This window comes from Papaver somniferum, chromosome 5 (genome assembly GCF_003573695.1).
Source record: "Papaver somniferum cultivar HN1 chromosome 5, ASM357369v1, whole genome shotgun sequence".
In the NCBI taxonomy this organism is placed as follows: Eukaryota; Viridiplantae; Streptophyta; class Magnoliopsida; order Ranunculales; family Papaveraceae; genus Papaver; species Papaver somniferum.
Genome location: NC_039362.1, coordinates 132,484,612 through 132,499,447, shown reverse-complemented (window position 1 = coordinate 132,499,447; position 14,836 = coordinate 132,484,612). Strand labels below are relative to the sequence as shown.

Sequence of the window (14,836 nt, the reverse complement as noted above, 5' to 3'; positions counted from 1 at the left end):
TTGGCGTGGTTTGGGTTATAGAAAGAGGACCGTTGATTGTCACACGCCTTCGTTTTGGTAGCCGCATAGGGAAGGCCAGCATGGCATGGGACCAAGGCAAACAGCGCGTACGGTCTTGGCATGTGGCGCGGATGGCTTGGCATGGCGGGGCCAAGGCCATGGTGCGGTCGGTCTTGGCATGTCGCGCGGATGGCTTGGCATGGAGGGGCCAAGGCCATGGCGCGGTCGTTTGGCTTTGTGGGGCTAAGGAAAGGTGGCGTGGATGGCATGGAGGGGCCAAAGCCATGGCGCGTACGTTTGGCACGGTGGGGTCAAGTGTTTGGGCGTGACCAAACTAGGGTTTGGTGTTGAGCCAAAGATTACCACGCGTTTCATGGCGACCTTGGATGGCTAGGATTTGCTCATGGGATGAAAAGATGACCGTAGATGGCTGCATGCCTTCGATTGGCGCAAGGTAGTTAGCGCGGCAAGGTGATTGGCGCAGCATGCCTTGGCGTGGTTTTGGCGTGACCAAACAAGGGATTGGGCCAAAGGTTGCCATGTGTTGGCTGGCGACCTTGGACGGCTAGGATTTTCTCCCAGGATTGATAGATGTCCATTGATTGTTGCAAGCCTTTGTTTTAGCAGCCGTGAATGGAAGGCCAGCTTGGCATGGGGACAAGGCAAATGGCGCGGACGTTTGGCACAGTGGGGCCAATTGTTTGGTCATGCCGTGGGCGCATGGTGTGGCTAGTATGCTTAAGGCCAAGGCAAGGTGCGGTTGTCTTGGCATGGTGGGGCCAAGGGTTTGGCATGCCATTGGCGTATGATGCAGCTAGCATGGTTGACATGCCCTGACACGGTAATGTGGCTGGCACGGTTTGCCATTGGCACAGTGGTGCGGCTGGCATGGCTGGTATGCCTTGGCGCGGTAGACGTGGCCGGCATGGTTTTCCATTGGCACAGTGGTGCGGATGGCATGGCTGGCATGCCTTGGCGCGGTAGACGTGGCTGGCCCGGTTTTTCATTGGCACAGTGGTGCGGCTAGCATGGTTGGCATGCCTTGGCGAGGTAGATGTGGCTGGCACGGTTTGCCATTGGCACAGTGATGCGGCTGGCATGGTTGGCATGCCTTGGTGCGGTAGATGTGGCCGACATGGTTTTCCATTTGCACAGTGGTGCGGCTGGCATGGTTGGCATGCCTTGGCGCGGTAGATGTGGTCGGCACGGTTTGCCATTGGCACAGTGGTGGGGATGGCATGGTTGGCATGCCTTGGCGCGGTAGATGTGGATGGCACGGTTTTCCATTGGCACAGTGGTGCGGCTGGCATGGTTGGCATGCCTTAGCGCGGTAGAATGAGAATTAGGGTTTAGGTGATGTTAGTCAATGTTAAGGGTTCTGCCGTGGAACATGACCCGTGTAGAAAAAAGAAACTCAGGTAATTCTTACGTAAGTGTGCTGATTGATTCAATAAATGTACTAATGGTCATAGTGACGTCATGTCGGATGTACAGTTTTACGATTTTAACCCTAAGCTAAAAACCACCATCAACAATAGGTTAAAATCTTTTGTTTGCAAGGATTATGTCGTTATGCGAATAGTGATGGAAGATAGAATGAATCCTTGTGTATTCCGCAGTATTGATCTTCCCTGATCCATATTTTATGTATTACTGTGAGGCTCCGTAAAGTGTCTTATGTTGAGCACTAAACGACCAAGTTGATTATTTTTATGATTAGCTATGTTTTTGTTCCGTGAGGTACTTTATGTCGAGCATATTCAACTAAATTAATCATCTTGTTTGGTTATTTAGTTGTTGCTCCGTAAATTTTCTTATGTTGAGCATGACCAATTAAATTGATTACTTTTGTGATTAGTTTGATTGTATATTTCGATTAGATTAATTATGGGTTCTCTTGTGATTAATCTAATTGCATGTTTTTAAGTCTCCATAAGTTCACTTATGTTGAGCATTTGTCGATTAAATTAATCATGGGTTCTCTTGTGGTTAGTTTAATTGAATATTTTTGGATTCAAATTCATACTTATATGTGATTTGTTATGTCCAAATAAATCCTTCTTTTCTTTCGAAATTAAGGTCGCTCTTGTTGTTCTTTCGGGAATGACATTTTATGGGGGAGAGTTTTTAATTGAACTTGTGCTTAATTGCCAAATCTTAGTGGGGAGTGCGACTGTGGAATATTATAGGGGTTATCTTGTGTCTTTACAAACTCCTTGATGAATGCATTTAGTTTCGGCTTTATTATTGCATCTAAATAAGATGATATATTTTTGCTTTCTTTTGGTCAAGAAATGCCTCTTTCGGAAATTTCATTAGGATCCCGTTCTTGTACCTTTGCCAATTTTATTGACAAAAAGGAAGAGAATTAATATGTAGTTCACACTACAGATACATGTGGTTTTCGGATCATTATGTAAGGGGGAGTGGTTTCCATGTGAGACGGAGTATTGACTAAGGGGGAGTGATACATATCACCATAATATTGTTGTTGAAGTTGTGATACAATTAAATTTTGACGCTGTGTAATGATACTACGACACTGTATAACAATGATTGAGAACTCTTTTTTTCTCGTTGTTATAGCTATGGATTTTCAACAACGATGATGTTGAACTTAAAAGCTTTGGGATCATTGGAGTACTTGGAAGTGACGAAGATTCCAAGTAATGTTGAAGATTAGGCGTATGGAATAGGAGCTACAAAAGTTAATTTATTTATTTTTTTGTATTCCATATGTATTGATAGTTTTGTCACTAAAATTGAAAAAGGGGGAGATTGTTAGAGCATTTCTCGGTCGAATTCGCATGAGTTGCTATCTCAAGCATGTTTGTCAATGTTAGTGATCAAAACATAAGTCTTGATTTCTAGTCTACTATAGCTAAGATCTCGGACTAGGATAGAAAGTGTAGTTGAGCTCAAGAACTCCATGGCAATCATCATACAAAACGAATGACTACTCAAGGAACCGGTGGATCTTCATCGACTAAAAGGTATGTGGAGACTTGAACTTTTCTATCACTCAAAAGTCTATTTATCTCCTATCTTGAGACAAAAGCCGTTTTTCTATATAGACTTAGATTATACACATTTGCTATTTCGAGCCGAGTTTATCTCACCTATCTATTTCTTGAAATATGTGTTGGTAAGCTTTCGCTTTAACCAAGTTCATCTTTACCTAGTGACGAAATTCATGACAAGTTTCAATCACTTTGGAAATTGCTTACTTTGACGAAAAATAGTTTGTGAATAACAACTATAGAATATGAACGTCCTCTAAGAATGTTCCAATGATTGAAATGAGAGTTTAGATTATATAAAAATTGGAGGATATAAGCATTATTGTGGAAACACATATATGTATAAGTTCTTATTCCTTGAACCGAAGTTTGTGAACTTTGTTGATCAAGAGAACCGTCATGGTGGGAGCCAAGTCCGCGAACTCGGTACGCGAACCGGAGGAAGTTCTTGTCCCGAGAATTTCTGCTGGAGTTTGTGAACTCCGTCCGGGAACTTGAGTAGGTTATATCTAAAAACGATGTTTGTGAACTTATTCTTATATAAACTAAGGAATGCAAATTGCAAACTGTGGATGTATAGTTCATGAACCGATTCGAGTGAATCAAAATCGTTTTTGCTTCGATTGTGTCTTGTGTAGTTACATAAGATTTCCTTGAAATTGAACAACTCTCTAACTAGTTCATTTGAGTCACTTGAACTAGTTATGGTGAAGAAGAATATGGTTGATATGAAAGTGATCATATGGCTAACCATTTGGTTGACTATTGTTGAACCAACAAATGTACAAGTTTGGGTATGGTTACACAAGCCTAGAAACGTGCATTTCATTTGTATGTAACAAGCTAGTTTTCGATCTAACGGTTGAAAGATATTAGCTTGAATCTAGATCAGGTTTTCATCTAACGGTGAATATTGAATGCTTTGTTACCAAGCTAACATTGATTGCAAACCCTGATTTCAAAGACTATATAAGGGAAAACTCTAGCAACTGGGAAACCTAATCCGCACACCTTGTGTGTGATACTAGTTGTGCTAAGCTAGAGTTAATTCTCCTTTAACCTTTTATTTATTCTTCTAAACCAGGTTAACGACTTAAAGACTTCATTGGGATTGTGAAGCCAGACCAATACTACTTTCTCGTAGTTGTGCATGTGATCTGATCTTGTTGTTTCTATCGTACGAGTACAATTGTAATAATTGGCTTGAGATTGATATCTCGGACAGGCAAGATATAAAAGAAATCATAAACACTTCGTCTCATAGTTTGTGATTCCACAATATCTTTTTTCGTTGCGTCAATTAGGATTATTGTGAGGTGATTGATAATACTAGGTTGTTCTTCGGGAATATAAGTCTGGTTTATCAATTGGTTCCTGTTCACCTTGATTTATCAAAAGACGGAACAAAACTCGTAGGTATATTCGTGGGAGACGGATTTATCTATTACCGTAGACTTTTCTGTGTGATACAGATTTGTTTATTAAAGTCTTCGACTTTGGGTCGTAGCATCTCTTAGTTGTGGGTGAGATCAGCTAAGGGAATCAAATACGTAGTATCCTGCTGGGATCAGAGACGTAGGAGCATAACTCTACCTTGGATCAGTGTGAGATTGATTGGGGTTCAACTACAGTCCAGACCAAAATTAATTTGGAGTAGGCTAGTGTCTGTAGCGGATTAATACAATGTGTGTTCAATCTGGACTAGGTCCCGGGGTTTTTCTGCGTTTGCGGTTTCCTCGTTAACAAAATTCTGGTGAATGTGTTATTTCTTTCTGCATTATATTTTGTTATATAATTGAAATATCACAGGTTGTGCGTTGTTCAATCAATTAGAATATCCGACCTTTTGGTTGTTGATTTAAATTGATTGACACTTGGATATTGGTCTTTGGTACCATCCAAGTTATCTCTCTAGTATTTGATAAAGACTCGCAGATTTCTATTTTCTTGAGTATATATCAAATCGAGAGATTGAGATATAAACTCTTTGATATACTTTTTTATCTAGATTGAGTCTGACTGTCTAGTTGATTCTCTAGAAAGTATATTGGAGTTTGTCCATATAGATTGCTAAGTGAAATATTGGGTGTGGTTGTTGTACCCCCAGTTTTTCACATATGACTAACCATTGGTTAACTATTGTTGAACCAACTAAGTGTACACGTTTAGGTATGGTTACCTTTATCTAAATTATGGTACATTTCATTTGTGTATAACAAGCTAAGTTCGATCTAATGATTGAAAGATATTAGCTTGATTCTAATCAGGTTTTCATCTAACGGTGAATATTGAATGCTTTGTTACGAAGGTAGGAATGATTGCAAACCCTGATTGAAGACCATATAAAGGACAAATCTAGTAACTGGGAAACCTAATACCCACACCTCTTGTGTGATACTAGTTGCGACTAGAGTCGATTCTCCTTTAACCTTAGGTTATTTCCATAACACTGTAAGTTAACGACTTAACAAATTCATTGAGATTGTGAAGCCAGACCCAACTATTTTTCTGTAATTGCCTGTTCTGATCTTGTTGTTTTCTATTGTGATTGAGTATTATCTTCTTTAAGATTTGCTCGAGATTTATCTCCGATATGCAAGATTGAAAAGTAGTCACAAACATCTTCGTCTTATCGTTTGTGATTCCACAATATCTTCTTTCGTTAATAGATTAAGATTATTGTGAGGTGATTGATAATACTAGGCTGTTCTTCGAGAATATAAGTCTGGTTTATCAATTGGTTCTTGTTCACCTTGATTTATCAAAAGACGGAACAAAACTCGTAAGGATATTTGTGGGAGACATATTTATCTATTCAATAGACTTTTATGTGTGAGACAGATTTGTTTATCAAGTCTTCGATTTTGGGTTGTAGAAATTCTTAGTTTTGGGTGAGATCATCTAAGGGAATCAAGTGCGCAGAATCCGTTGTGGTTCAAGAGGCGTAAGGAACACGTCTGTACCTTGATCAATGTGAAATTGGTTAGGGATCAACTATATTCCAGTCTGAAGTTAACTGGTAGTAGGATAGTGTCTGTAGCGGCTTAATATAGTGTGGTTTTCAAATCTAGACTAGGTCCTGGGGTTTTTCGGCATTTGTGGTTTCCTTATTAACGAAATTTCTGGTGTCTGTGTTATTTCTTTTCCGCATTATATTTGTTTATATAATTGAAATATCACAGGTTGTGCGTAAGTTCAATCAATTGTGAATCCAACCTTTGGTTGTTGATTAAATTGATTGACACTTGAATATTGATTTTTGATACCGTCCAAGTTATTTCTTATATTTAATCGGGCTCGCAAATTCCTATTTTTTTGATTGCAGATTGAATTGAGAAATTGAGATATAACTTTTTGATATAATTTTCTTAAGATTGATTCTGACTGTCTAGTTGATTCTCTTGAAAATATATTGGAGTTAATCCATACAGATATCCAAGCGAAATATTGGGTGTGGTTGTTAGACTCCCGCTTTTTCAATTGGTATCAGAGCAGGCAAACACGTTTAAGACCTTATAAGTCTGTGTTTTTAGCGATCTGACTCTATGGACAATAGTATTATCTCTGAAAATCGCACCACCAGAGACAAAAAATTTGTTTCGATAAAATCTTGTGAAGAGAAAGACTTGTCTATCTCACATAAAGATGAACATTTTGTTCCTACGAAACAGACAACTATTGATATGTGTTACCCTGTTTTTCTTACTGACGAATCTGATTCTAAAGTAGAAAAGGAAGCATCCCGAGAAAGTGCAGCAATTCTAAAACGGTTTAGAATCCGGGTTGTTGAAATCAACAGGTTGAAACACAAGGTCGATACAATGGTTGGTATGATAAAAGATCGTGATTCCCAACTGCGAGTTCTTCATGAGGAAAATGATGTAGGGTGTTCATCACGAACCTCACTCGAGGTTTAACTCAAAGAAGATGCCAGTAAAATTGAAAGACTTTTGAGTAATCTCGCTATTCAAGATAAAAGTAATTCTTGGGAGTCTATCATACCAAATACTTCTGACTCTGATGTGGTATCTGAAAACATGACTAAGTTTAATCGTGTTTCTCAAATGAAAACAACTTCAGAAGCAAAATTGCAAACCCTTCCTATTAATAAAGAAGTGTGTGGTTCTTCCACTGATCATGGATTTACCTCGTCTCATGGAAGGAAGAAATCTTCTAACAATGCTACACACTCTAATCACTCTAAAGATCAGAAAGTATGTCTTTTTTGTAACTCAAAAGGACAAGTTCAACGGAAGAGCAAACTGAAGATGAATGACAATCACCTTGGTTACCTTCAGCATACCTTGGATTTGATTCTCAAAGGTGCAACCGACATTCGGATGTATAAACCTATTGGTTTTAGTACTCTCCCTGTGAATTCTTACAGGAATGTCAGTTCAAATTGCTTATCGAACGTTCGAACCAATTGTAGCATTAATACAAATTGTTCAAGGAGATTTCAGAAAAGGTTCTCTCAACCTAATGTGATGAATGATATTCAAGATGTGAAAAAAATTCTTGTAGATGGAAGCAATAGTGGAGTTATGAAAGACAACCTAAATCTGATAATTGAAGGATACAAGGATCTTATCAACAGGCTGTCAAAATCCTTTGAACTAACTTCTTCTGGTACGGACTCAAACTATGTCACGTATTTTAATGACAGCAAGTTTTATGATAATTTTTCACATCAAACTGGGTTCTTTCCTAGAAAAAGGGAACTTAACCGTAAACATCATTTATTTAATGAGCTTAAAGCTCATACTTGTGCTAATTAATCACAAGGTTGAAATCTCACTCACAAAAATCCTGGTTGAGTGAGATATGGTCAGGTATACTTTTGGCTATATGCTTTCTGATTAGTTGAGCTATTTTCTTATCGTTCATAGCTAAACTATTGTCCACATTCAACTTTACTAAGTATTCTTTGTGTCTTGAGAGTCTCTTTATTTTTTTTTATTATTCTTTAATTTCGAAGAAGTTTTTTTGTTGCAACTATGTTGCATGCTAATCTTTCGCTCTAAAATGTTTCTCTGAGGAGATATAAAATTTATTGAGCCAAAATTTTGTGAAAGGAAATCTCCACGTAGCAAAATTATATTGTTTTGCCTTTCCTTTTAAAAAGGTACGTTACAGTGCTGGTTTTGTTTTTATTTTGGGTTCAGGCTGAGTTCGTACGGGTACCCATAACTTACTTGTCACGACTGTCTTTAGAAACCCTAAATGTGTACTCCCTAAGAAACTATTTAAATACCTAACCTATTGAATCACGTACGTATACTCTAGGTTATTTTTGTTTAGAATGTCTTCACCTTCTCGCACTGGTGGTTTTGCAAGAGGTTTTCTTGATAAAGGTATTAGTTTCGAGTCCAAAGGGAGGAAGAAAATAACCCTAGTAGAAGATGATAATCCTAATGCCTCATGTTACTATGCCTATACACATCAGGATGTTGAGAATGAGGATATGGTTTCTGCTGAAGTGGTTCATGATTTTCTTAAATACTTTGAGGAAACAAAACTGCAACTCGTTGATACTATGAAGAGTCTGATGTGTTAAGAACTGAGTTGGAAAAGGTTAATTCTGACCTTGTTCTCATGAAGACACATGTTAAATATCTTCTCAATGAGGATATCTTCTCTGAAGAATCAATAGATGCTGTCAATCACAAGCTCAAAGGTCTCAAGGCTCGTTAGGATTCCGGAAAAGCTAATTGATTTCAGTTCATGTTTTTTTTTTGACGGTTTAGGAATCTTTCTTTGTTTAGTTCATGTAGACTCAGAATGTTTCGTATTGATCATTTGATCACTTGAAAATTGCTTTGAAGCTAATAGTTTGTGTGAGACAGCTATTATCGTCTTCCAAGAATGTGTCAATGATTGAATGAGGGTTTAGAACATGTAACCATGATTGGATATAGACATATTGCGCATTCACATTTGTGTAAAGTCCAAAATCGGGAACCATGGTATGCGTACCCGGTACGCGTACTGGTTGGTTGTTGGAAGTCCGGAAACTAAGTATGCGTACCCGTACGCGTACTGGCGGAGGTTCAAGTTACGTGAATTTCTGCTGGAGTTTGGAAGAGTAATATGGTATGCGTACCCGTACAAGTACTGGCGTAACCAAACTCAGTCTGGCTACTTAGGTATGCGTACCCGTTTTCATACTTAAGTAGGTTATGTTCTAAAATCGGTTTGTTCATGAACTAATACATTTATATAATAAAGAATGCAATCTCTTGCAACCCGTGGCTATAATGTTCATAAAATGATTCGAGTCAATCAAAATCGATTTTGCTTCAATTGTGTCTTGTATACTTCTATGATAATATAAACAATTGAACAACTCTCTAACTAGTTTCATTTGAGTCATTTGAACTAGTTATGATAAAGATGAATAAGGTTGATATGAAAGTGCTCATATGGCTAACCATTGGTTAACTATTGTTGAACCAACTAAGTGTACACGTTTAGGTACAGGTACCTTTATCTAAATGATGGTACATTTCATTCGTGTATAACAAGCTAAGTTTGATCTAACAGTTGAAAGATATTAGATTGAATCTAATCAGGTTTTCATTTAACGGTAAATATTGAATGCTTTGTTACCAAGGTAGCATTGATTGCAAAGCCTGATTTGAAGACTATATAAAAGAGAAGTCTAGCAACTGGGAAACCTAATCCCCACACCTCATGTGTGATACTAGTTGCAACTAGAGTCAATTCTCCTTTAACCTTAGTTTTTTTCCAAAACCCTGTAGGTTAACGACTTGAAGAATTCATTGGGATTGTGAAGCCAGACTCAACTATTTTCTCTATAGTTGCGTGTTCTGATCTTGTTGTTTTCTATTGTGATTAAGTACTATCTTCTTTAAGATTTGCTCGAGATTTATCTCCGATAGGCAAGATTGAAAAGTAGTCACAAACATCTTCGTCTCATCATTTGTGATTCCACAATATCTTGTTTCGTTAATCGATTAAGATTATTGTGAGGTGATTGATAATACTAGGTTGTTCTTCGGGAATATAAGTCTGGTTTATCAATCTGTTCCTGTTCACCTTGATTTATCAAAAGACGGAACAAAACTCGTAGGTACATGAGAAGAACTTAATATTTCTTACCCACGGCCAGTAGAGTAGACTTTAAAAGAACACAGAAACTTAGAACAAACTTATAATTCTCATAGATAATCAAACTAATAACACTAGACCTTCTTATATAGGCCACTGAACTATAAAATTAAGGAAAGGTAACCTAGAAAGGAAGTTACTTCTATAACTAGGAATCTAAAATAAAATTCTTAAAACAGAACAATTTCCAAAAATAAACTAATGCCTAAAACAAGAGATTTAGGGATTTCTAACCCCTAACCCTAGTTTTAATTAAGAATTCTAAGTAATTGGGGATTTCTTATCATTCCCTCCCCCTTAAGATTTTCCTTGACCTCAAGGATCAGTTCAACCATGGAGATTACTGGATCAACCTCATCTTCTTCTTCTGGTATATTATCCCCAACAGCTGTGTTAGGAAACAAAGCCTTCTTCAGAAACGATACATGAAATACCGAATGTATCTTTGACTCCTTAGGAAAGTCCAATCGATAATCCACTGGTCCTATACGCTCCAAAATCTTATAAGGTCCAAAATATCGTGGAGATAATTTTTGGTTCTTCCTTTGCACATTAGAATTTTGCCGATATGGCTGCAACTTCATATACACATAATCCCCAACTTGATATACAACGTCCCGACGTCCTTCATCTGCCCTTAGCTTCATTTTATTCTGCACCACTTGAAGTTGATCCTTAAGCATTGATAAAACTTCATTCCTCTTGGTTATTGCCTCATCCAAAGTTGTGGTTTTCGCTTCTCCAGGTAAATAAGTTGATAATACCGTAGGAGGAATGCCATACAAAGCCTCAAACGATTTAGTATTAGTTGAAGTATGATAGGATGTATTATACCAATACTCTGCCCATGATAACCAAGATGACCATCCTTTTGGTTTATTTCCAGCGAAACACCGTGAGTAACCTTCCAAACATATGTTAACCACTTCAGTTTGACCGTCGGTATGCGGATGATAGGAGGAACTCATTCTTAATTGAGTTCCATGTAGGCGAAACAACTCTTGCCAAAAATTACTTGTAAATACAGCATCCCTATCAGAAACTATAGATTGAGGAAATCCATGAAGTTTGATGACTGTTTCTAAAAACTTCTGGGCTATCGATGTGGCTGTATATGGATGTTTTAATGCAAGAAAATGTGCATATTTAGTTAGTCGATCCACCACTACAAGAATCACAGTTTTCCCTTTAGACTTTGGCAACCCTTCAACAAAATCCATGGATATATCTGTCCATACTGTAGTAGGAATCGGTAATGGTTGAAGATATCCTGCTGGAGAAAGAGTACTATATTTATTCCTTTGGCAAACATCACAGCAAGCAATGTAGTCTCTCACCTCTTTATGCATTCTATACCTGTAGAACAACTTAGATAAACGTTAGACTGTCTTCAAATATCTGGCATGACCAGCAATTGGAGAGTCATGAAAACTCAGCTAGTAGTAGTGCCTTCCACCTTGAAGTAGGACTTATCACTAGTTGATGTTGTTTATAGTAAACTAAACCATCTCGTACGGTAAAGTTATTCTTGCCGAAAGAAGGCTGACTCACTTTAAAGATGAAATCTTTGATCCACAGATATGTTTTTAGTTCATCCAATAGGTCTTCCATCCAAGCACAACTAACATAAATTACGGAACAAATTTCACCGTTTTCAAATTTTCGAGAAAGTGCATCAGCAACCTTGTTAGACGATCCCTTCTTGTACTCAATCGCGTAGTCATAGCCTAATAATTTTGTTAACCATTTTTGTTGTGCCGGTGTTACAGCTCTAGCGTCCAAAAAATACTTCAAACTTTGTTGGTCTACCCGAATAAGAAATCTTATCCCAATTAGATAAGGTCGCCATTTAGTAACCGCATGAACTACTGCTAACAACTCTTTCTCATAAGTTGACAAACCCATATGACGAGGTCCAAGTGGCTTACTTGTGAAAGCAATTGACCTACCTTCTTGCATCAAAACCGCACCTATTTCTACTCCACAAGCATCACTTTCAATAATGAAGGTCTTTGTAAAGTCAGGTAATGCTAGCACGGGTGTGGATGTCATTACACTTTTCAATTTAACAAATGTGTTTGTTGCTTCATCTGTCCACAAAAAAGCCGTCTTTTTTTAGCAATTTTGTAAGTGGTGCTGCAATATTAGCATAACCATGTACAAATTTCCTATAATATCCTGTCAAACCTAGGAATTCGTAATGCCTTGACAGTTCTTGGTAACGGCCAGTCCAACATATCCCGTATCTTGCTAGGATCAGCTTCCACTCCTCCTCTTGAGATGATATGACCCAAATACTCAACCCTCTCAGTACCAAAAGAACATTTACTTAATTTGACCTTAAGTTGATGGCTTTCTAATATCAGGAATACTTCACGAAGGTGCAATAAATGTGCTTCCCAGGTAGGACTATAGATCAGAATATCATCAAAGAAAACCAAGACAGATTTTCTTAATTGATTTCTGAACACATCATTCATAAGATGTTGAAATGTAGATGGAGCATTAGTTAATCCAAACGGCATCACTAGGAATTCATAATGTCCGTCATGGGTTCGAAAATATGTTTTGTAGATATCTTGTCATACATCCTAATTTGATGATAACCCGATCTTAAATCTAGCTTCGAAAAGAATAAAGATCCATGTAGTTCATCTAATAACTCATCAATGACTGGAATAGGAAACTTATCCTTGACAGTAGCCTGGTTTAAAGCTCTATAATCAACACACATACACCAAGTGCCATCTTTTTTCTTAACTAAAAAAACAGGAGAAGAGAAAGGACTCGTGCTTGGACTAACTAATCCTGAGTCTACCAACTCTTTAACAATCTTTTAGATCTCACCTTTCTGGTAATGTGCGTACCTGTAAGGTCGTACATTGATTGGAGCACTCCCAGGTTGTAACGTTATGCGGTGATCATGGTTTCTCACAGGTGGCAGCATTGTGGGTACCGAGAACACCTCACCAAACTTTTCAATTAATTCTTGTATCTCCCCTGGTGTTTCTTGACTAATTTGTGCTTCTATACATTGGTTGATTTTGCAAAAGAACCCAGTTGATCCCTTATTTAAGAGTTTCTGGATGCTATTGATGTTGGCTAACTTTACTTTATTTTTCTTATCTCCTTCTAGTCGAATACGTTCACCATCCCTCTTAAAATCCATGGTTAAATGTCTGAAATCCCAAGTTATGGGACCCAACGTTTCTAACCATTGGGCTCCCAGAACCACATCGCATCCCCCAAGTGGCAATACATAAAAATTTCCTTTGAACCCATATTTATTTAACTTATAATCCATATCCAAGCATCTTCCGTCACAAGTCATTCTAGCACCATTAGCTACCAACACCTCAAAAGTCTCATCTTTAATTATCTTAATTCCCATTCTTTTAGGTATCGCAGAATCAACAAAATTATGGGTACTTCCAGAATCGATAAGTATGGTAACTTTAGCCTTCTTAATTTCTCCTTGTACCCACATGGTTTGTGGAGCTAATGATCCATCAAGTGCATGCATAGAAATCTCGACAGCTTCTTTTTCAGATTCTTCTTCTATAGCAACTTCATCTGTACCATTATCTTCATCCTGATTGTCATATCTATCAATTAAGAACAATGTATGAGTTTTACAGCGATGACCTCGGTGCCACTTTTCATCACAGTTATAACATAGTTGTTGCTTTCTTCTTTCTTCAGCTTCAGCCTGAGTTAATCTTCTAACAACTGGAGTTTCTGTCATGGGTTTTGAAGATGATATAGGTTCTCTAGAATTAAAAGGTCTACTAGTATTAACAATACTAGGTGTATTTGGTGCTATTCTATATGATTGTTTTCGCAATGTTACCTTCTCATCTTGTAACCTTCCAATTGCCATTGCATCATGTAAATTAATAAGAGTGTGCGATTGAGTTTCTAGTCTTACCTCGTCTTTTTCTCCACTTAGAAAACATCTCACTAATCTTCAGGTAAATTATCCACCAAATTTGATAATCGTTCAAATTCTTCACAATATTCTACATATGAACCTGACTGCTTAATTTTAGCGAGTTTTGCTCCTGCATCTTCATATGAAGTAATACCGAAACGACTAATAATGGCTTTCTCAAATTCTCCCCAAGTAACTACAGGTTTAGTTCTCTTCAACCACCTATACCATTGTAAAGCTTTACCATCTAAATTACATGTTGCCAACTTGATTTTCTGATTCGCAGGTGTTTCATAATACTCAAAATATTGTGCAGCCTTAAAGAGCCAACCTTCTACATCAGATCCATCAAACTTGGAAAAATATAATCGCTCACCTCCTCTTTTTGATTGCTTTTGTCCCTCATTATTCCCATCTGCTTTGCTTTCCATAAGATGGTCGATCCTCTCAATTAACAAAGCTTGATTTGATGTCATCTCAGCCATCTTCTCCGTTAGCTCACCTAATTGCTTCTCCATAATTACTTGTTTTTGTTTTCGAGTTTTAGTCATAAACAGGATACGCCTGCTCTAATACCAATTGATAAGAACTTAATAGTTCTTACCCACGGCCAGCAGAGTAGACTTTAAAAGAACACGGAAACTTAGAACAAACTTATAATTCTCATAGATAATCAAACTAATAACACTAGACCTTCTTATATAGGCCACTGAACTATAAATTAAGGAAAGGTAACCTAGAAAGGAAACTACTT

General features: G+C 37.7%; 1 protein-coding gene across 1 annotated transcript; it reads right to left on the bottom strand.

The window, feature by feature from the left end:
- Nucleotides 1–12,319: 12,319 nt before the first annotated feature.
- On the bottom strand, nt 12,320–14,031 carry LOC113279619. The gene is made up of 3 exons (XM_026528297.1): nt 12,999–14,031; nt 12,740–12,911; nt 12,320–12,614 (listed from the first exon to the last, which is right to left on the bottom strand). Exons 1-3 carry the CDS (start codon nt 14,029–14,031, stop codon nt 12,320–12,322), a joined length of 1,500 nt encoding a protein of 499 aa, XP_026384082.1.
- Nucleotides 14,032–14,836: the final 805 nt, after the last annotated feature.

Bases quoted from the DNA above. Each gene is read 5' to 3' on its own strand.
- LOC113279619 (XM_026528297.1), bottom strand. From the start codon at position 14,031: ATGGCAATTGGAAGGTTACAAGATGAGAAGGTAACATTGCGAAAACAA. The intron at 12,912-12,998 runs GTGAGATCTAAA...CTGTTTTTTTAG, and splicing joins GTACGCACATTACCAGAAAG to TTAAGAAAAAAGATGGCACT. The intron at 12,615-12,739 runs GTATGACAAGAT...TGATGTGTTCAG, and splicing joins GGTTATCATCAAATTAGGAT to AAATCAATTAAGAAAATCTG.